At 40.8% G+C, this 23,963-nt stretch overlaps 2 protein-coding genes across 3 annotated transcripts in view; one reads left to right on the top strand and one right to left on the bottom strand.

Moving 5' to 3' along the window:
• Positions 1-2,010: 2,010 nt before the first annotated feature.
• Positions 2,011-8,965, bottom strand: LOC139452385 (tetratricopeptide repeat protein 1-like). Of its 2 annotated transcripts, XM_071233845.1 has the most exons (7): positions 8,890-8,943; positions 7,864-7,932; positions 6,532-7,084; positions 5,165-5,338; positions 4,117-4,302; positions 3,290-3,344; positions 2,011-2,699 (listed from the first exon to the last, which is right to left on the bottom strand). In XM_071233845.1, the coding sequence occupies exons 2-7, from the start codon at positions 7,872-7,874 to the stop codon at positions 2,569-2,571; spliced, it is 1,110 nt and encodes a 369-aa protein (XP_071089946.1). In that variant the 5' UTR covers positions 7,875-7,932; positions 8,890-8,943; the 3' UTR covers positions 2,011-2,568. The 2 variants fall into 2 exon arrangements, with proteins under 2 accessions (XP_071089946.1, XP_071089947.1); XM_071233846.1 differs by lacking the exon at positions 7,864-7,932 and having other exon boundaries at positions 8,890-8,965.
• Positions 8,966-9,222: 257 nt separating this feature from the next.
• The window catches only part of LOC139452118 (U5 small nuclear ribonucleoprotein 200 kDa helicase-like), a 52,448-nt gene continuing 37,707 nt past the window's right edge, over positions 9,223-23,963 (top strand). Inside the window, exons 1-11 of the mRNA XM_071233443.1 lie at positions 9,223-9,351; positions 10,710-10,873; positions 13,485-13,656; positions 14,550-14,739; positions 15,224-15,282; positions 16,199-16,294; positions 19,742-19,891; positions 21,042-21,141; positions 21,795-22,012; positions 22,693-22,810; positions 23,506-23,561. Coding sequence (XP_071089544.1) covers positions 9,307-9,351; positions 10,710-10,873; positions 13,485-13,656; positions 14,550-14,739; positions 15,224-15,282; positions 16,199-16,294; positions 19,742-19,891; positions 21,042-21,141; positions 21,795-22,012; positions 22,693-22,810; positions 23,506-23,561 — 1,368 coding nt within the window. The 5' untranslated portion in view covers positions 9,223-9,306. The remainder of the gene's footprint in view (positions 9,352-10,709; positions 10,874-13,484; positions 13,657-14,549; positions 14,740-15,223; positions 15,283-16,198; positions 16,295-19,741; positions 19,892-21,041; positions 21,142-21,794; positions 22,013-22,692; positions 22,811-23,505; positions 23,562-23,963) is intronic.

Raw genomic sequence — 23,963 nt, 5'->3', positions numbered from 1 at the left:
ATTTCCCTCAAATAGGTACAATGCGTGAAGCTCATTTCTGGTGTCCCCTGCTGTGAGATTGCTGGAATATTGCTAAAAGTGGCGTAAAACTACATGGGTAGAATTTGTAGTGTTATTGAGTGTCATTTTTAGTGTCACAAATTCAACCTAAAGCTAAACTTGTTTAGTGTTTCTCTGTTACTTGTCAGTGATGCAAAATATATACATCAAAATCAACAGTAACAACAAGATATATTACACTGTGTCTGAGTAATGTGAGAGAAGAGCTCTCTGTTGTAAAGAAGAGATCAGCAATGGTATGGTGCAGACAAACCACTCCAATCTTGGCAACGCTGGGATTCAAAACAACAGTCCTGCACAAAAAGCTCCATGGTCTTAGAGGTGAGGTGAAATGGGCTTTAACTTTGCGGCTGAGATTATTGCACTTATACAGCAACATGCATGCATGTGTGTGAGTGTGTGTGTGGCTGCTTGTACTAGTGCGGACTGTTGCTGATTTATAGCCCTAGCCGACTGAGATACCATGCCGCAGTTTAACATGACTACCCAACTCAGACACAGTATACTGACTCAAAGCTGACTAGTCCTTGTTTTAGCCCCTTAATGCCGAGCGCCAGTCAGGGTATCAAGAAGTATCATCTTTTAACGTCTTTTGGTATGATGCAGCCGGGGATCGAACCCCAGACCTCCCGCTCTCAGGGTGGATGCTCTACGACTGGACCACAGAGGAGGTCCATGGTCTCAGACCATGGAGTCGATTGTTGTGACTAAGGTAGGTTCTCATTAGGCCACAATAAACTGATTATTCTAAAATGAGGGTGAAAACGATGACAGTTTCACTTTATCATTGCACCTCCCCAAGTTAGATCCATTTCTTGTAGCCGTTTACTAAGCCGTGGTCAGGCTCGCCGATTTGGTTGATGCATGTCATTGCAGGTGAGGTGAAATGAGGTTGAACATCAGGTCTAAGATTATTGCACTTATATAGTGATGTGCATGCATGTGTGTGTGTGTGTGCGTGTGGCTGCTTGTACTAGTCCGAACTGATGCCAATTTATAGTGCTAGCACACTGAGATACCATGCTGCAGTTTCACAAGAATACCCCACTCAGACACAGTAAACTGACTCCGAGCCGACCAGTCCTTGTCTAAGCCCCTTAATGCCCAGCGCCAGACAGGGTAACAACAAGTACCATCTTTTAATGTCTTTTAGTAAGACGCGGCCGGGGATCAAACCGCGGACCTTACGCTCTCTGGGCGGATGCTCTACCACTAGACCACGGAGGCGGTTAGTGGTTATGTTGTAAACAAGCTGATTAAACGTCACTGCACACTGGTCAGGTGAATTGTTGCTCATGCTATCAACAGCTGGTTTGTATCGACCAGGCTCATTTACAGGTTGCCATAGTGATATAGCTTGAAAAATGCTGCTTGTGGCTCAAAACAACATTCACTCAATTCTTCATTCTTCACTGAAGTTGAATGTCAACATAGTAGAACTGCAGATATATCTTTGCAGAGGAATTCGATGTATACACACGAAAACCAGTACACCAGCCAGAACAGTGGGTCTGAATTGTTTATTTACAATAATTAAAGACAAAGACATAAGTTAGTTTAACAGAAATACACACTTTCACAACTTGCAGTCAAACAAATATTGATATAACACAAAGGCATCCACATAAGTGTACGTTTTAGTGCTTTTCATCCAGTATTCATCCATCTAATGAAAATTGGTTTCACAGAGAAATTTCATTTTCTTAATTATTAGCATTGAATGAATACTTAAGTGATGGCAAATTGACGTAACTAGACATCTATTACATCTTTATCAAATTTACAAACAGACTGCTTTTATACCGCTACAAATTGTTAAATGTTAAAAAATAATTCAAGATTGGATTCAATGTTCAATTTTATTGCACCTACCCAAACAATAAGGATATACAAGAACATAGATAATTCATGAATACTTGATGAACATGCCATAGTCTACCACAGATACATGTCATACACATGGAGATCAGGGTAGAATAGGTCTTCAGCAACCAATGCTTGCTGTAAAATTTGACTATGCTTGTCGTAAGAGGCAACGAATAGGATCAGGCGGTCAGGCTTCCTGACCTGGTTGATGCATGTCATCGTATCCCAATTGCATGGATCGATGCTCATGATGTCAATCACTGGACTGCCTGGTCCAGACTTGATTATTTACAGAAACTGTTCTGTCGACTAAATCAGTACACCTTCAGTTTGTGTATCCTTATTCCTTTGATACTTAGCTTGGTTTGTACAAGGAATGTCCACAAACCAATAAAAAATGTGCAAATCAAGAAAATATGCCACAGACCCTAGAATCTGCTACAGTGTCGCAAGACGATCTCAGTCCTACCTTATCTTCAGGAAACTAGCATGTTGGTCAGACTAGCTTCAACCCTCAAGACATACATTTGACTAATATGCAGTTGAGAAGTTTTCTAAATAGTTTGCTCTGATGTCCCATCGTACACAATGCACAGATTTACACATAGCATTCACAGACAGTTATATAGGGGTAACCAATGGTCACTGGTCCGGTTTGTTTTGTTGAAACTGTACTGAGTAAGAACCAGATGTTGGATCTTGCTGAAGGTTAAAATTGTCTGTAGACATACCGAACGGTTTCAAAATCATGTTGCCCAAGTCTTTCAACTTTCCTGAAATGATAAAAAATAATAATGTAAAGCTCATTTGAGAGTGTCCCAAACTTCCAACAACTGAATCCAGTCATCATTATCTAAGGATGCCTGTAAGTCGAGGTTTTCAACTTCTACAAAATACACCCGTCCAAAGACATTCTACATATTCACTTTGCCTGCACAAATGAATGTCTAGATAGCTGATCATCATTTGCAAGGGTCGTATGGGTGACACTATTGTCCCACCAGGAATGTGCTGCACTAACAGCAGTTCATACAAGTATCACAACTCAATGACACCGACTGCTAGTAATATACTCATCATTGATGGACACCAAAAAATAATGATGATGATGATGATGATGATGATGATGATGATGATGATAAAAATATTATTATTATTTTATTTTTGTTCCTGGTGAATATACGACACAAACATATTTAAAGAGGTAGAATCAAATAAAATTATCAACCCAGTCCCATGAACTTCCCATTTGAGTGAACAATGGAATTGACATATGTTTATACAATATTGCATCTGTTACAAAAATATCCTACAACATGATTGTCATAATTAACACATTGAAAAATCACTCATATTAACATACCCAACATTTCTGTCTTGAGCTTTTCATTTCTCTCCTTTATTTGGTCAGCTAGTCTCTGAAAGAAAATAATAGAGAAGTAATGTAGGTTGAAAAGATGAATAGGTCTACCCAATAGACTGGACAGTGGTCAATGACATTTTTGAAGAAACCATGCCAACAAATCCCTACATAAAAACATTATCTCCCACATCACATTCTTTAATGTATTTCTTGAACAAGCATGTAATACTCATATCCCCCGCCAATATGACATGTCCGGTTGTGTGCAAGGCAAGAAATATTTACGGTTTTCAAGGTATGCTCTGGAAACGAGCACTACCGCCATATTCTGTCTCAGTCAAAATCGTTGCCATGGAAACTTAAAAAAATACATTTTTCAAAATTACCAAACTATCAAGAGGCATTAGACCAAGTTTGGTGAAGAATAATCGCATGGACCTCAAGATCATTAATGCCATTTTCAGTCTAAGTCAAAGTCCTTGCGATGGAAACTTGAAAAGTAACTTTTTTTAAAATACCAATCTATCAAAAGGCACCAGTTCACCACAAGACCTATCTATGTGCCAAGTTTGGTTAAAATATCTCTCATGGTTTTTGAGTTCTGCTCTGGAAACGAAACGTGACGGACGGATGGAAGGGCAGCACCCATTCCTACGAGTATCCCCCTTCCACTTTGTGGCAGGGATAACAACGTGAAGGGTCTTCATGCTTCTCATTTAAGATGGTATAAAAATTCATGCCCCCTTTGGCTTTTGACTTGGTCAAGCATCCATTGCACAAATATTGCAGGATTCCTGCACTCAGAAACACTAAACAACCAGACTTACAACAGCGGAATGTCTAGCAGCATGCTGGGAAGGATCCAACTCTACAGCCTTCTGATAGTCAGCCAGAGCCTCGTCCAATTTATCTGTCCTCTCGTACAGCTCGGCTCTCCGCAACAAAGCCTTCATGTAGTGGGGATGCAGCTCCAGTGCTTTGCTGCAGCTCTTGATGGCATCTTTATTGTCATCCTTGAAACAGTGTTATAAAACATGAATAGAGTACCCATAAGAGTCATTAAATGTTTCACGAAACGTTATTCATTAGTGAGTAAATGAATCTTATCTATCTGTTACCATTGTTACAATTACACTATTTAAAGGACAGCAGACTGTTATTGAGCAGTTGTTTGTACCATGATCAGACGAAGCTGTATGGTCAAAAAATTGTATTGTGAGAAATTTGGGCCATAACAAATCAGTCATTTTTTACAGCAACTTAATGCCAGATAAAAAAGTTTGTTTATTGTTCATCAGCTTAAACCATATATTTTTCAGTTTATTTTATCACATTAGAAGATTGATTCTGTGAGTGAGTGAGTTAGATGAATGTTAGAAATGGGCTTCACACATTGTACCCATGTCGGGAATCGAACCTTGGTCTTTGGCGTGACAAGCAAACGCTTTAACCACTAGGCTACCCAACCGCAACTTCACATTGTGTTATTTTAATATGTGCATTTAACTTTGATTCCTACACATGATGCACTTCTTACAATAATATTTCAGGGCAGGTTCAAAAGGAAAAACTAGCTGTAAACACATAATTGTAGTGGCTATTATAAGAAGTGAACTTGATACACTAATAACAACATTTTTGCGATATTTGACTGTCAAAACTGAGCAGTAAGTAACTTATTTTAGCAAGTTTATCGTCTTGTATCTATATAGAATTTTTTTTGGTGTATCATATCGTATCACAATGTACCAGTACACCGATGTATCATTTCATCCGTACTGATCACCATTAGTGGACTCTTATCTGGATACCTTCTACAAGGATCAGGTTTACCCCCAGAATCCTAAATACTGAAGAAAGACAAAGTATATTTACCAGTTTCATTTGACAGGCTGCCTTGTTGGAGAACATGATGGATCTCTCTCTAGGGAAGGACAGGGGGCAGATGTGTAGAGCCTCAGTGTACAGCCGAATGGCCTCCTTGTAGCTTCCCTCCCGGAACGCCTGGTTCCCCTTCTCCTTCCCCTCCTGGGCCTGGTCCTTTCGTTCCTGAAACAGATGATTTGGGTGGTTGGTTTGTTGCTTAACGCCTCGATCAGCAATATTAAAGGTATATGACGGCGGTCTGTAAATAATCGAGTCAGTTGGTTGGTTGGTTTGTTGTTTAACGCCACACTCAACAATATTCCAGCTTTATGACGGCGGTCTGTAAATAATCGAGTCAGGACCAGACAATCCAGTGATTGATATCATGAGCGTCAATCCACGCAATTTGATCGATGACATGCTTCAACCAAGTCGAGTCTGACCACCCGATCCTGTTAGTTGCCTCTTACGACAAGCATGGATTGCTGAAGACCTATTCTACCCCGGATCTTCACCGGTTGAAACAGATGAAAGAAGAGTAAGAAAATACAACAAACATGATTGTTTCCAACTGATTCCAACTAATACATGAACTGTCCCCTATAGACTCTATGCTGCTGGTGGATAATACATATATATACATGGTTAGCTATGAGATGAAGGACCTTTCGGGTGAAAAATTACATTTTGACTGCTTATCATATTTTAAAACTACAGTATCTTAGGACCAAACTAATACAATTTATAAGTTTCAATTCACATTTATTACAGAAACACATGACATCAAACATTTGGACTCATTTTCAGCTAAGTCCTATTTTAAGACTTATGTAATAATTGCAGTTTTTTGATATATTGTCTGATTAATTGAAAGTAGACATGTATGCTGAAATGCTTTTAAATGATGTCTTTCTTACATTACGAACTATTGAAAAACACATGGCGAATTTTACAGAGGTAAGTTGACGTCAAACGTCTTTCTTTATGATGTCACAGCACAATTGTATCCCAGCACCATGAAACCCCTTTTCTCCAGGTGGGTCACATATGTCATCTATCAGCCTATAATACAATGTAATGCAGTTTAGATGCAATTATTATATATCATCATGATTATGATGTAGTCGAATAGTGATCTAATAATTCAAACAGACATACTTATTTGCATGATTTGTGTACTCCAAAACTTGCAAGGTAAATTACTTGTGTCTATTCTCAACTTGTATGCATATATAGAATGCAATATTTTGCATCCAGTAAAATCCTGCAGCTGCAAAAACAACCTGACCATGTGTTAGTTTGTCTACTCCTGCGACATGGTCCTGACAAAATTGGAGACTGTTGTTACCAAGAAAGAGTCAAACAATGATCATTACCAATTTCTCATCATCTGAAAGACTTTCTTCCACTTTCTTCCTTAATTCTTCATCATCAACTTCTTTCTTATCCTTTTCTTCATCGAGCTCCTCTTCGTCACGTCCATTTCCCCCACCCTCGGCACCTTCACTGTCAGTCTTTCCATCCCCAGCACCTCTCTCTCCACCCTCATCAACAGCAATGTTTGCCCCACCACAACACACATCGTCAAATTCTTCATCACTCCCATCATCAGCAGACATAAATTCATCATCGCTTTCTAGTCGCTGTTCGGAGAGTCTATCAGAAACTTCAGCTACAGTGGTGCCCCCTGTCCTTTTACACACTTCTCCACTCTCTTCAACCGGAGTTCCAATTCCATCCGAGTTCCCATGAATGTCAATAAATTCCTGTATTCTTGGTTTGTTTTGGGTGTTTGTGTCCCCTTGCGCGGACAGATCCAGGGAATCATTTGCATCACCTTCACAGCACTGTCCTCCTTCTGCCTCCACACATGAATCAGTCAGTGAGGTCTCAACTTCATCTCCTTTCTCTTTCGACATGATATCAAATCTGTAATAGAAAGATTCTACATTAAATGGAAAATTTAGAACTGAATATGTTTGTGTGAACAGATATTATCAATGTATATATAAGTACAGGCTGTACAGCAATTTGCCGGCCTCTCTATTTTCTATTTTAGAGGATCGACCATGATAGGCTAATGAGCGCATCTAATTACCATGGGTGCTATTACAAATAATTAGTGCTCACTTATCTAGTGATCTGCACCGGATCGTTTACCTTAATGTGCATGCGCAGCAGCCATTTTTCACTATTCGACGTAATAAGGGCCCCGCTCTTATAAGCGCCCACGGCGATATTTGCTAATATATTGGCTAGTGAACAATCCCAATTAGCACCCCTTCCGATTGATCCATGTACACAAGACTTATTTATTCGCGTATAATACGCACTCGTGTGGTATATGCATTCTTAATTATGGGCAATTAAATTCTGGAAAAATATATGTCACATATTACATTTCAGTCTGTCAGCAAAAACCACGAAATTTATCTTTCAACTCTGTTCTTTCCACCAAAATAATATTCTAATAAGAGCCCCCCTTTTTCTAATTTTGAGAGCACCCTGGGCGCTTATTACGCCGAATACGGTATTCCATAAATTTTGCAGATTTTCCAAAAATGATATTCTACGAATTTCATGACAAAAGGTGAGAAAGCTAACCCATAACCTCACAACAAAGCCTTTGGATCGTAAAGGGGTGTTTGATCAGTTAAGGGATCGGAAAGGGGATCTAAGGGCTAAGGATAGAGTTGGGGGTAACCTACCCCAACTTCATCTTTAAAGGATCAAATGAGCAAGCTCAGCAAAGCAAGAGCCACAGTCTGACATCTTGCCTAAAACAAAATGTGACCAATTGGGGAGGCAAATCTCTCCACTCATACTAGGTAAGCACAACACAAGATAATCTCCAGTTCACAGCATATTCAGTAAATTTCAGTGTGGTGAGGCACATGGGGCAGTCTCCCAATCTAACAGTTCACTCTCTCTGCTCACACACACTCTCTCACTGCAGCACTTGACAAGTATTTCTTACTTTACCCACAAACACTAGGGACATTAACCAAACACAATGACTTCTGAAAGTAATAATAATGTAGTTGTAGATGTTCCCATAGTATGGTTTACTAAGCCATAGCTGTCAACTCCTGGATGTCTAGATGAATGAGAAGTCCCCCCCCCCCCCCCGCAAAAACTGGTTTTGAATGATTTTAAGACTATCTTAATGGCCTTAGAGAGCATGTATTCTGAAAAAATATATTTGTATCTACATTTTCCAACCTTGCGTGTGAGCGTGACATAGGTGATAAATGCGTGAGAGTTGACAGGTATGACTAAGCTAATATAATATCACCTGGCCACACATATTTGGCTTGCAATTCGTCTGCCAAACTGGATTAAGCACATTTTATTGAGTTTAATTTATCTCTGGACATGGCCTGTGTGTTAACTTTTCATTCCATATAGAAATGAAGAGAAATTGGTTTCTTTTCTTATCCCAGACGTCAATTGCAGTGATTTTGTGAAGTGACTGATGTAATAATGGAGAAGAGTTGTACAGTGACTGCCACTGAAATGAAAGTCATTGACATCGTAACTGAAGAAAGTAGGCAACTAGGCCCTATTTCCACAACATTTCCATTTCTTAGACCGCTTTCGACTACCAATACAGGCTACCGGCGATGAATAGTTGCCCATCACAGAATGAAAAGAAGACTTTTTTATATCAATGTGTTATTTGCCAGAAAAAAACCCATTATGACATCATTATGAATATTGAAATAGTTACTGACATATTTCCACAATGTTCAAACAACGTAAATTCGACGAATATTCCGGGGCTTTTTACTTCAGTCCACTTCAGATATATTCAGGCTGCTCAACAAACCATTTTATATCTTAAAATATTTTTACTATACTTGTCCAAACAAATAAAGAAATATTATTTAAATGTCTTTTAAATATAAATAATAATGTCTCAAAGGTGATCATGAGAATTTCCAATACACATCCAGAAAATATTAATGATTTCTCTACATTCCTTAACTTCAATATATTATTAGTGTTACGACAAGTACGATCTAACCGGAAACGGAAACAAGTGCAAGAAGCGCCCTCTACTCAAAAAGCGTGCGTTCTCCAAACGTGAAAACACGACACAAAAGTAAAGAGCACAAGTTGGATTTCTGTACCTATAAAGTGCATCAGCCATGGCGGATGCTGCGGCTCGATCGCTTCAGTATGAATACAAAGCTGTAAGTTTTTAGATACAATGAATTAGTCGATAAAAAACATTAATGCACGAACCGCCGATTCTGACGAAGCCTAGGAACGACCTCAGTTTTCGTGCAATACGTAAAATGATTTCATTATGCTGTGCTTTTGATGATCAAATAGTATGCGTTTGACGTCCAGAGTCTCATAAGTGTAATACATTATTCTTTGTTCCGGTGTGGTTAGTTAACCAACGGTGAAGTAATAATCTAAATTTGTTAACACATCCCTTACATGGAGTCGGTTAATATATTCTTTATTAGGCCTACAATGCTCATGATACAGATGATGATAACTGCTTCACAACTGTGCCTTGTCGACCTGTTCAGGCAGTTCTTGGTGCTAGTTACTTATAATGTTCTCATATCACTCCACCAATGTCCAATTCTAAACCCTATTGCCTACTTGTATATGGGAATTCCCTTTCATTCACGGCTCTGTTTTACTGGTAGTGTTTCGATTACCATCACCCCTTTTGATTTGTTAGGACCTAACTTAGTGTTTTTGGGAGGAGTGCACTCTGCCAGTCACACTTTTTTGGATATCAAAGAGCGCTGTGTGAACTCAAGCAGCTTGAAGCTTGACTTAGGAGTTTATCTGGTTATTTAGCCAACACTTTACCATGAGACCACAGACGTTATCGCAGATAATTAGTGAATTAAATTTGATATACTTTTTACCTAGTGTCAGCACCTGATTGTTTAGCTTGATACGCATGTACAGTAGCCATTATTTCTGCTTGAAACTTGATAAAAAGTATATCAAATTTTTCTCAGATTACCTGGAATTAATTCATTAAAAAGAGACAACTAACACATACCCTACCTAATAACCTAAGGATAGTAAAGGGTGCCAAACCCTAAGGATTGTAAAGAGGTGTCTGACTGGCAAGTGGTGACCAACCGTAAGGATTGTGAAGGGTTGTTCGATCAGAAAGGGGTACCTAAACCAGCCCTTATGATTGAAATTGATCCGAGGGCTAAGGATAGAGTTGGGGATAACCTACCCTAACACAGCTAACCCCAAGAATTGAAGAGGCATACAAGATCTGTGAAGCAGAACTACAGCCAGCATTCTGAGCCAGTTAGCGCTATAGGCATGATAGAAGCTGTGCTATTTGTGGACAAAACATAACTGAACATATACAAAAGTGAATGAAATGTCATTCCCCATATACCATGATAAACATGTATATATCAATCACTGTTTTCTGTTTTACTTACTTTGAAATGCCTTTCAGCTTGTGCAATCTTAGAAGTATAGTAGACATGAAGAATATTTATGTCCATGACAGCATGAACAGATACAGTGTATCATTTTGGGTATGATCTTTTTCCAGAACTCCAACCTTGTATTGCAAGTTGATCGTTCTCTCATTGACCGAAGAGCTCGAGATGAATCAACTGGTGAAGTTATGTCCCTTGTGGGAAAGATCACAGGGACAAGAATGGGAGACAGGGCCCAGAAAACTAAACCACCACAGATGGAGGAAAGAAAAAACAAGTAAGACTCTGAAACTTTAGTGTCCATATAAAGGACAAGTAAAGTGAAAGAAATAAACATGATAAACAGAAACCAGTTTTAACCTCCAATAGGGAGATTCCCTGCCGTAGAGGAATTTTTCCTTGATGGATCAATATTTTTCTGTCCCTTTTTTGTGATCAATTTACGCTATTTCTATTTAAAAAAAATAATTTTGATCAGCATTTGTGATTAAGTATGATCTTAAGTATTTATATGTGCAAAGCTGCTACGTTGACTTCACATGTCCTTTAAGGGATGAATGTGCTGTGTTTTCGATGTATTGCCAGGTTACCCGTATATTCAACCATGCTAATTTGAATTTGGAACCAAATGTGAAGCTCTTGACTGAAGCATCATTATTTGAGTTCAATATTTTGTTTGTTGTATTTAAAGAAACACTGTATGGCGCTGAAATGCTCAAACATCATTATCCTTTATTTGCATATATTTCATTGGACGAAAATCGAAAGATACCATGCTAAAAATAGCTGTCCAATCAAATAACTCATTCTATATATCCTATGTCCCACTATGCATTTCATCTTTCTTCTTTCAATCCTATGTGGAAAAGTGCTTAAACAAATCTTATGTTAGAATCCTTCAACAAGTGCCACATACGGGAAATGGAACGGCCCTTGAAATTTAGTTACTCGCAAAAGCATGGATCGTCTTCCGCTTAGAAGTCGACCAAGCCAGTTGTCTCTACTTCCGGTATCCTCTTTGCCAGCTCTATCACTGGCATCTCAGACAGTTTTCCATCAGATGGCATCCCTACTGTGTCGGTTCAACAATCCATTCCTGATGCGCATGTCTACATCGGAACCGCCAGCTATGTCGAATGTTTGCAAGGTTCTGTCTTCACCCGGTCGACTTCTTAGCGCTCTTAGATCACCCGCTACCAGTCGTCTTTTGTCCCCCACTCTTTTGCATGATGTTCTGGCCGATGGCGATTGCTCCACTTCGTCCAAAGATACTGGCGTTCCTCCATCGACGATGACGAATAAGGCTTCCCCTGGAACTAGTAGAACAGGTTCACAATCTCCTAAGGATCCATGTAGGAAAGGCTGATCTCGCACTTCTTCCACAGGTTGCGGTTCAAAGGATAGTCGATAACACGACTGGCACTCAAAGGATTGCTTATCTTGAGATCGACTGCCTCATGATTAGGGGATCGACCTTCTAGAGATCTACACTCTCGCAAGGACACTACCACTTGCTCATATACCACACCTGTTCAGCATTACTCTCAGGATGACTATTATACAGACCTCAAATAAGAGTTCTTTTACTTTTGGACGTCCCAGTCCTCCAGTTACACAGATCAATGTCATCCACGGGGTCTTTCACACACCTATGAATATCATGATTTTCGACTAGACCTTCCCGCTTGGGATGACTTTCGGTTCAGCGATTACGGAGACCACCCACATGGCTGGAAGAGCTACACCCCGCACTTGGTTACCCTTATGCTTCATCTGATCTTAACTTCCACACCTTTGCTGCATCAGGATCAGCCCTTTGATCACCATCGCTGTGATGATGGTGTTTGTGGCCAGTGTGTGTATTGTCGTTCCCTGTCATCATCTCAGCCTGTGGTTTAGATACCTCCTTCCTCAACTGTGCTGACTCCTTCTGTGGTGCTTCTTCCATCCGTGCATCTGCTGCTTTTCTCATGGGACCATCAAGACCAGGCTAATGATCAGGTGCCGAACCAAGAACCATTTCTACAGGCACCGGCTCTCACACAGACCGTTTCTCTTGGCTCGGTTCTTCTTGGTGTGGATCCTGCCCCACCTTGTCTGCTGTTTTTTTTCTAGAACTCTGAATGGCGTTTCCCCCGATGATCTTCCCGTTGATCTGCCCAGATGTTGACCTTTTCACAATCAGGTTCACTGCTCTACTCTCCTGGTACACCTGTCCCATCCCAGATCCTCAACTATGGGACCACAATGTTCTGGTGAACTCATTGCTACTACAACTGGATTGAAGATACTTATGGTTGCTGAGCTTGAGTACCCCATTCTGTTGTACGTTTCCGGCTACCTACTTGGGATCTTAACGTCAGACTCTTCTGGATCGATTATAAGTTGTATGCTGTATAGATTGTTCTTAACAGATACATAGTTGTTCATTTAATGATGTCATACATGAAAACACACGTTTTATTTCCAACTACATGCTGTTATGTCTGCCATTTGTTTGGGTGGTCACCATGGTGATGCTGGTATGTGTTCATGTGATTTGTATTTTAGAAGCTGGAAACTTATAGTTTCCACATTGGATCGAAAGAAGAGTGTGAGATAGGATAAGTATATCAATATACAATTTAACTTTTTACCACTTTGAAGTTTGATAATGATATGAGATAACGAATAATCAACGATTTGTTGTTGGTAGAATATTGCAGCGGCATGGTTTCAGTTTGAGACTTCAGCCACTGGTCTGAAGTCTGGGTCTAATATGAGATGTATTTCTGTTTAGTAATATTAGGTCTTCAGTGTGTTAAAGTTGTAAATGTTCAGATTATCATGAACTGAATCAGAACTGCAGCACATATTGTAGTACTAGTAAACTGGCATTTCACTTTCAGACGGCGTAAGCGTGACGAGGCTCAAAGAGACATGATCAAGATGAAGGGCACGACGCTGTTGTCCGAGGGAATTGATCAGATGGTGGGAATCCTGTACAGACCAAAGACAACTGAGACCAGACAGACATACGAGGTTCTCCTCAGTTTCATTCAGGCTGCCATAGGAGACCAGGTAACCAGGACACAATTCAAAACTATCAAGGGGCAGTGGGGTAGCCTAGTGGTTAAAGCGTTCGCTCATCATGTCAAAGGCCCAGGTTCGATTCCCCACATGTGGTACAATGTGTGAAGCCCATTTTCTGGTGTCCCCCATCGTAATATTGCTGGAATATTGCCAAAAGCGGCGTTAAACCATTCTCACTCACTCAAAACTATCACAATACACATTCCACTTGCCTAAGGACATATTACTAATACAAATCGACTTGTCATGATTCTAGTTGCCTGAAACTTTTCATTACCTTATATGACAGTAGATAAACCAATCTCATAGATATGCCAAGGCATTAACTTGGTTCTTGAAATCTGTATCCAAATTTTATGTGTGGTAGATAAGCCGGACCTCCAACCTAAAACTATGTCTCGTCATGATGTGTCATCGGAAATAGAATATCAACAAATCTGTATTGAATTATGTCGTTTCACCATCAGTAATAAAAAAGTGTTGATGTATATCTGCACTTGTGTTTGTAATCTACTTAATATATAATATTTTGTTTAATCAAAATTTCATTCAATAATATTTACAATAGTTTCGGCTATACTTACCATTTCCGTGGTTTGAATATGTATCCTTTGTTTGACAACAAGGCTGAGTGGGTTAGATCGCTGATTTTGTGTGCTGGCGATTAGGTGCCTCACTCTGACAGTGTAAGTTCGAATCCCGGATGGGACTCAACCCCCAAAAGTACTAGAATCTGTACTTTTCTTGGAAAGTGTTATCCAAAATATAGCATTTGTTAGAGTTGACAGCTGTCATCATTGATGTCACACTTCATGTGGCTATGGACCATTTGGAGGTTGTTTCTCACTAAGGCTTACAGTTTTGTATGTGTATCACTCCAGCCCCGGGATGTGTTGTGTGGAGCGGCAGACGAGGTTCTGGCTGTGCTGAAGAACGACAGGATGAAGGACCGAGAACGGAAGAGGGAGGTCGAGGGACTGCTGAGTAATATGGCGGAGGAGAGGTTCGCTCTCCTGGTCAATCTTGGAAAGAAGATTACCGACTGGGGACAGGAAGAGAAGAGTCAAACATGTGAGGAAGAAACACTGTCTCTGTCCTCGTAGAAGTATACCTGTTGCATTTAAGAGTTGGTCTACATATCTATATTGTCAGTAGGGGAAAAACTGTCTCTGTCCTCGTAGAAGTATACCTGTTACATTTAAGAGTTGGTCTACATATTTGTATTGTCAGTAGAGGAAAGACTGTCTCTGTCCTCGTAGAAGTATACCTGTTGCATTTAAGAGGTGGTCTACATATCTCTATTGTCAGTAGGGGAAACACTGTCTCTGTCTTCGTAGAAGTATACCTGTTACATTTAAGAGTTGGTCTACATATCTATATTGTCAGTAGAGGGAACACTGTCTCTGACCTCTTAGAAGTATACCCCTTACATTAAGAGTTTGTCTACATATCTATATTGTGAATGGAAGATACTCTGAAAGAAGAACCCAACACATTCAATTAATGAAAAATGTGTAAAAATATCACTGTTTAACCTTTGTTATCTTTGTTTCAGCTGAAAACATTGATGAAACTTATGGTGTCAATGTGCAGTTTGAAGAATCAGAAGATGAGGTATGCCACTGCTATATTGTGTCTGCAAAGTGTGTTATGGATTTGTATTACTGTAGTAACCAGGCCCAAGTACTTACGACAGTGCAACAATGACTTTGTAAAATCAGTCCATACCCTAACTGTAATTGCTCATGCAACAGGTCCTTGATTAAATATTTAATGTGTGTACTTATGTTGCACTTGACTCCATACACAAGGTGCTTCCTCAAAGCTCAAACATTAGTACCCCAGTCAATGGATCAGTGTGCACCCGATTTCCATTCTCAGCTCCCTATACAACCAAATCTCCCTATTCAGGGGCTAGAAGGTTAACAGTCACAGCACCGTCTAATCCTGCCGGGTACCCAATTTTTACGCCGGGAGAACAGAGGCACAAATCAAGGCTGAATGAGACAGCACATGTGCTACACGTGCTTCTGGGGCAGGACCGAAGACTGACATTGCTTAGCTTGACCTGTTTTGTGACCTGTGCTCTCATACACCTGTTTTATTGTACACTGGGGGTCCAGGGGACCCTCTATGACTAATTTTAAGGGTCCTTGTAGGCAGTATGAGGATCCTGTTAAGAAATGAAATGATGTGTACTGTACCGTTTTGATAATTACTTTAGAGTCTGGAATGAATCAATGATCGTGTGGACAGTGGTCATGGTTGATGGATGAAATGACAGACACACATAACTGCTCTTGATGCACTACAGGTACAATGAATATTATTGTACGTCCTTCGGGAAGCAGTATGGGTTATTTCTGCGTCAATTCTCATCTTTTGTGCGTATTGGATGCTCATTTGTGTTACGTAAAATCCTTGTCGATGTTGGTGCCCCTACAAAACACCAGACAGGATTGAAAAAAACATCAATGATCTGACTTAAGTGAAAACTGTTAAATTCTTTAATGCTCTTTATGTCTCCTAGGACACGGCTGACGTGTACGGAGAGGTGCAGGAGGAGGAGGACGACCAGGAGAACGAGGGGGAGGAGGCCGCAGTGGATGCCACGCTACATGCAAACGTGAGTTCTCCTTGTCACACACAAACACCTAGTGACACGTAAACATCTAGTGACAACCTGTGTTCTACTGATTCACCCTACACACAAAGTGAGTTCTCCCTGTCACACACAAACACCTAGTGACACGGAAACATCTAGTGACAACCTGTGTTCTACTGATTCACTCTACACGCAAACGTGAGTTCACCCTGTCACACGCAAACACCTAGTGACACGTAAACATCTAGTGACAACCTGTGTTCTACTGATTCACCCTACACACAAAGTGAGTTCTCCCTGTCACACACAAACACCTAGTGACACGGAAACATCTAGTGACAACCTGTGTTCTACTGATTCACTCTACACGCAAACGTGAGTTCACCCTGTCACACACAAACACCTAGTGACACGTAAACATCTAGTGACAACCTGTGTTCTACTGATTCACTCTACACGCAAAGTGAGTTCACCACGTCACATTCAAACACCTAGTGACACGTAAACATCTAGTGACAACCTGTGTTCTACTGATTCACTCTACACGCAAAGTGAGTTCTACCTGTCACACACAAATACCTAGTGACGCGTAAACATCTAGTGACAACCTGTGTTCTACTGATTCACTCTACACGCAAAGTGAGTTCTACCTGTCACACACAAATACCTAGTGACACGTAAACATCTAGTGACAACCTGTGTTCTACTGATTCATTCTACACGCAAAGTGAGTTCTACCTGTCACACACAAACACCTAGTGACACGTAAACATCTAGTGACAACCTGTGTTCTACTGATTCACTCTACACGCAAAGTGAGTTCTCCCTGTCACACACAAACACCTAGTGACACGTAAACATCTAGTGACAACCTGTGTTCTACTGATTCACCCTACACACAAAGTGAGTTCACCACGTCACACACAAACACCTAGTGACACGTAAACATCTAGTGACAACCTGTGTTCTACTGATTCACCCTACACACAAAGTGAGTTCTCCCTGTCACATGCAAACACCTAGTGACACGTAAACATCTAGTGACAACCTGTGTTCTACTGATTCACTCTACACGCAAAGTGAGTTCACCCTGTCACATGCAAACACCTAGTGACACGTAAACATCTAGTGACAACCTGTGTTCTACTGATTCACTCTACACACAAAGTGAGTTCAGCACGTCACATCCAAACACCTAGTGACACGTAAACATCTAGTGACAACCTGTGTTCTACTGATTCACTCTACATACAAAGTGAGTTCACCACGTCACATGCAAACACCTAGTGACACGTAAACATCTAGTGACAACCTGTGTTCTACTGATTCACTCTACACACAAAGTGAGTTCAGCACGTCACATCCAAACACCTAGTGACACGTAAACATCTAGTGACAACCTGTGTTCTACTGATTCACTCTACATACAAAGTGAGTTCACCCTGTCACATGCAAACACCTAGTGACACGTAAACATCTAGTGACAACCTGTGTTCTACTGATTCACCCTACACGCAAAGTGAGTTCACCACGTCACACACAAACACCTAGTGACACGTAAACATCTAGTGACAACCTGTGTTCTACTGATTCACTCTACACGCAAAGTGAGTTCACCACGTCACACACAAACACCTAGTGACACGTAAACATCTAGTGACAACCTGTGTTCTACTGATTCACCCTACACACAAAGTGAGTTCACCCTGTCACACACAAACCCCTAGTGACACGTAAACATCTAGTGACAACCTGTGTTCTACTGATTCACCCTACACACAAAGTGAGCTCACCACGTCACATGCAAACACCTAGTGACACGTAAACATCTAGTGACAACCTGTGTTCTACTGATTCACCCTACACACAAAGTGAGTTCACCCTGTCACACACAAACACCTTGTGACACATAAACATCTAGTGACAACCTGTGTTCTACTGATTCACTCTACACACAAAGTGAGTTCACCACGTCACACACAAACACCTAGTGACACGTAAACATCTAGTGACAACCTGTGTTCTACTGATTCACCCTACACACAAAGTGAGTTCACCACGTCACACACAAACACCTAGTGACACGTAAACATCTAGTGACAACCTGTGTTCTACTGATTCACCCTACATACAAAGTGAGTTCACCACGTCACACACAAACACCTAGTGACACGTAAACATCTAGTGACAACCTGTGTTCTACTGATTCACCCTACATACAAAGTGAGTTCACCACGTCACACACAAACACCTAGTGACACGTAAACATCTAGTGACAACCTGTGTTCTACTGATTCACCCTACACGCAAAGTGAGTTCACCACGTCACACACAAACACCTAGTGACACGTAAACATCTAGTGACAACCTGTGTTCTACTGATTCACCCTACACACAAAGTGAGTTCTACCTGTCACACACAAACACCTAGTGACACGTAAACATCTAGTGACAACCTGTGTTCTACTGATTCACTCTACACACAAAGTGAGTTCACCACGTCACACACAAACACCTAGTGACACGTAAACATCGAGTGACAACCTGTGTTCTACTGATTCACCCTACACACAAAGTGAGTTCACCACGTCACATGCAAACACCTAGTGACACGTAAACATCTAGTGACAACCTGTGTTCTACTGATTCACCCTACACGCAAAGTGAGTTCAGCACGTCACACACAAACACCTAGTGACACGTAAACATCTAGTGACAACCTGTGTTCTACTGATTCACCCTACACGCAAAGTGAGTTCACCACGTCACACACAAACACCTAGTGACACGTAAACATCTAGTGACAACCTGTGTTCTACTGATTCACCCTACACACAAAGTGAGTTCTACCTGTCACACACAAACACCTAGTGACACGTAAACATCTAGTGACAACCTGTGTTCTACTGATTCACTCTACACACAAAGTGAGTTCTACCTGTCACACACAAACACCTAGTGACACGTAAACATCTAGTGACAACCTGTGTTCTACTGATTCACTCTACACACAAAGTGAGTTCACCACGTCACACACAAACACCTAGTGACACGTAAACATCTTGTGACAACCTGTGTTCTACTGATTCACCCTACACACAAAGTGAGTTCACCATGTCACATGCAAACCTGAGTGCATCTTGTCTTGTGACAAGTTGTGTACAACTTTATCCACTCTACATGTAAACGTAGACAACTTGTAGACACTTTTTATCTTGTTGGGTTAGATTGTGTTGGATTCAATGTTAAAAGTGGATGGACATGGTTGCTGCACACGTTATGGCAGTTTGTTCTTTATGGCTTCCGTTACTCAGTATGTGCAGCTCATTCTTTGCATCCGTCTTGATATTTGTAAAGTAATGCTAATGCAAAACATGCTAAAGTGGTGCAAAATGAAAACCTCTTTCAAAGTTCAAGATATTCAACCTGGATGTTAAGGAGGATGTGTTTTTGTCTTCTGTGATCTAGATATCAGAGGAGTCTGGTGGCAAGTCAGAGGGGGGCCTCCATCCGCGAGACATTGATGCCTTTTGGATTCAGCGTAAGCTTAGCAAGTACTATCCTGATGACCCTACCACAGCTCAGACCAAGGCAATGGAGGTGGTAGAAGTGTTGAAGGTCAGTGAAAGTGTACATTTATGTGTATTCATCTTAGTGGGCAGACCCTTGAAGAATAGGTCTTCAGCAGCCGATGCTTGTCGTAAGAGGCGACTAATGGGATTGGGTGGTCAGGCTTGCTGACTTGGTTGATGCATGTTAGTTGATGCTCATGATGTCGACCCATGAAGACCCGTGGTAGAATAGGTGTTCAGCAACCCATGCTTGTAAGAGGCGACTGCTTGTCATAACAGGTGACTATCGGGATCGGGTGGTCAGACTCGCTGATTTGTTTGATGCACGTCATTGTATCCCAGTTGCGTGGATCGATGCTCATGATGTCAACCACTGGATTGTCTGGTCCATACTTGATTATTTACAGACTGCCGTCCCACAGCTGAAATATTGCTGAGTGTGGCATTAAACAACAAACAAACAAAAACAAACAGTGGTAAGCCATTCACAGGAAACTTTCCACAAGGGAGCAATCAAAACTCTGCTGGAGTTACCCAGCAATCCCTGTACAGAAAGCTTTCCCTAAGCTCTATGTCATTACCAGCAACAGAATTTAGCATTAGCATTGTTAATGTTAAAGGTATCCTAAAAGGTTATTAGAACTTCTAACATTTTGGGTCGGTATTGCTATATGTTATCCCTTTTTAGTCTACTAGACTTTCTTTGTTAATTTCCTTCGCTGCATGATTCTGCTATTACAGATAAATACAGGATTAAACTTTCTTGAACTTGGTTTTATCCAAGGTGTATTTGTTAACAGTTTCAAAAATGTCCGTTAAATCAGTGTTTGTTTACAATTTTAATGTGTCTGCTTCATAGTGATGAGCATGTTGAGTGCCCAGACTGTATGTCAGACATGCTGATGTTACTCATGAACAAAGAAAGAATAGGTCTTCAACAACCCATGCTTGCCATAAAAGGCGACTATGCTTGTCATAAGAGGCGACTAACAGGATTGGGTGGTCAGACTTGCTGACATGGTTGATGCATGTCACCGTATCCCAGCTGCGTGGATTGATGCTCATGATGTCAATCACTGGATTGTTAGGTCCAGACTCGATATTTAGAGACCGCCTTCATATAGCTGGAATATTGCTGAGTGTGGTGTTAAACAACAACAAACAAAAATCAAACAGGACATGCTGGTGTGTTTCAGATTGCTGGTGACGACCGCGAGTGTGAGACACAGCTGGTGATCTTACTCGGTGTCAACCAGTTTGAGTTCATCCGAGTTCTCCGCCAACACAGACAGATGAGTGAGTGTACATTTCATATTCGGGATAAGTGTTGAAAGACTTCAAATTCATTTGCACAAATTAATTTTTTACTTTTCTGTTACACCCGTGAAGATCCAGGGTTGAATAGATCTTCAGCAACCTCTGCTTGCCGTAAGAGTTGACTGACGGAATCGGGTGGTCAGGCTAGCTGACTTGGTTGATGCATGTCATCGTATCCCAGCTGTGTGGATCGATGCTCGTGGATTGTCTGGTCCAGACTCAATTATTTACAGACTGCCATCATATAGCTGGAACATTGCTGAGTGCAGCGTTAAACAACAAACAAAGAAACAAAACTTTTCTGTTGACAGAATCAGTATGAGTTAGTGTACATTTCATATTCAGATTAAGTTTTGAAAGACTTCTTACTAATCTGCACAAATGATTTTTTTTTTTTCTGTTGAGTTTGCGTATCCTTGTTCCTTTGATTCTTAGCTTTGTTTGTACAAGGAATGTCCACAGAGGTTTCTCAAAACAGACCGTAACTTATTACTTTTTGGTTGATGGGGCAACACTATTGGAATTGTATTGTATTAAATTGAACTTGAAACAATAGTTAAGTCTGATAAATCTGAAACCTTTTCATTCCATTCAGTGTCACGTATCATATATGTGTGTTTGATGTTGCACAGTTTTGTACTGCACACTGCTGGCGTCTGCTCAGAGTCAGTCCGAGAAGGCTCGTGTGGAGGAGAAGATGCGAGCAGACTCTGAGTTAAAGCGTATTCTCAGCTCCCTGCAGGAGACGGACAGAGAGGACATCGTCAGTGAGGAGAGGACACGTCGACAGCAGGCCAGACAAAACAGAGTAGCAGCCGATATAGAGGACATGGAAATTGATGGATATGTGGTGGGTGTCATTAATGGGGAAGATCGAGGTTGTGCTGTTTCTTGTGACCAGTGTTGTTCATATTCAGACAGATATCAGTCAAAGTGGTGTTAGATGGCACAGTGCTATATGGCGAATGAGATGTGCTTTGCAGTGTGTTTTCACAAGCATGCTTTCCTTGTGGGTTTCACAAACATGACCTTTGTCAGTTTGGTCCCCATTGGCATTGCTTGTAACCTAAATTGCGACTAAATTGGATGGCGTAGCATTGGCTTTGCTCAATCACAAGTTTGTCTTGACCTGTGAATATCTGAGTTAGAATATGTCTTCAGCAACCCATGCTTGCAGTAAAAGGCGACTATGCTTGATCGTAAGATGTGAATAACAGGATTGGGTGGTCAGATTTGCTGACATGGTTGATGTATGTCAGTCAATGTCCATGATGTCAATCACTGGATAGTTTGGTCCTGACGTGATTATTTCCGGACTGCCGCCATATAGCTGGAGTATTGCTAAGTGTGGTGTTAAACAACAAACAAATTAGTTTGTCTGGCTCAAACCTGATTCATAACAGGCTGCAGTGATATGGATGAAATATGTCTGACTTGTTAACCACCATTCACTTCAAGCTTTCACCCCACATAAAACAGACTGACTGACTCACTTAGTTATGTCGTTAAGTGACTCCCTTGCTTGTGCAGGACATCGGTCAAGTGGAGACGCTGGACCTGGAGGAGCTCATGTTCAGCCAGGGCAGCCACCTGATGGCCAACAAGAGATGTCAGCTGCCTGACGGGTCCTACCGCAAACAGAGAAAAGGTGAAATAGGATAGTGTAGAATAGAATAGAATAGAATAGAATAGAATAGAATAGAATAGAATAGAATAGAATAGAATAGAATAGAATAGAATAGAATAGAATAGAATAGAATAGAATAGAATAGATTAGATTCCAATTAACTGCTCAAATGCGCAAACAGTTCTCGTGCAGAGCTAAATTTGATGCTATCACCCCGATTGGCGCTACGAATGACTGCTCTCATCCAGGAGACAGTTGTTCAGGAGACTTCAGAATACAGCTGTGAGAACACATTACTCCAATATTGAACTACACTGCCAATCCAATAAAGAGTGCAACTTAAACTGCTCACTATGGTTTACAAGGCAATGCAGTTTGGCTCCTGCATACTTACAGAAACTGATAGTACCATACAAGCCAGCATGCTCTATTTCCGCCATGCATTATGTAAGGTTGTCTAAAAAAATAGTGTCAGTCAGACGGTTTGGTCACATGGTTCCGGCGCACCTGCACATTGGAGGAGTATGTTTGGTTGAGATTTTTTCTGTTCTCTGGGAACACAGCACAGGAAGTTTCCTCTACGATTTGGGAATAAGAAGAGATGGGCAATTAATCAGGAACTGGTATGGCATGTTATGGATTATATCCTAAAATATGTTTTGTTGATGTTTTATGCTAAAAACAACATGTCGCTAATGTTGTCCAACTTTTTTCAGGTTATGAAGAAGTGCATGTTCCTGCTCTGAAGCCCAAACCGTTTGAAACTGATGAGGTACGCTGTTGCTCACATGCTTGTCAAGTGCAGAATATATTTAAACAATTTTTGGTTTCATGAGGAAGAGAATTTATGGATGTCAACTTCTTTATTATGAGGAACACAACGTTTCGGAGTTTATATTGTTCCATAAAATAAGGAAGTTGACATTGGGTATCACTTCTAAATGCCATTCACCCCTGAAGTTACAATAGGTCTTCAGCAACCCATTCTTGCCGTAAAAGGCGACTATGCTTGTCGTAAGACGTGACTTACAGGATCGTTTGGTCAGCCTCGCTGACTTGGTTGATGCATGTCATTGTATCCCAATTGCATGGATCAATGCTCATGATGTCAATCACTGGATTGTCTGGCCCAGACTCAATTATTTACAGACCACTGTCATATAGCTGGAATATT

This window comes from Haliotis cracherodii, unplaced genomic scaffold (assembly GCF_022045235.1).
Source record: "Haliotis cracherodii isolate W230 unplaced genomic scaffold, xgHalCrac1.p SCAF_9, whole genome shotgun sequence".
NCBI classification, from domain to species: Eukaryota; Metazoa; Mollusca; class Gastropoda; order Lepetellida; family Haliotidae; genus Haliotis; species Haliotis cracherodii.
This window is presented reverse-complemented; position numbering and strand designations above follow the sequence as displayed.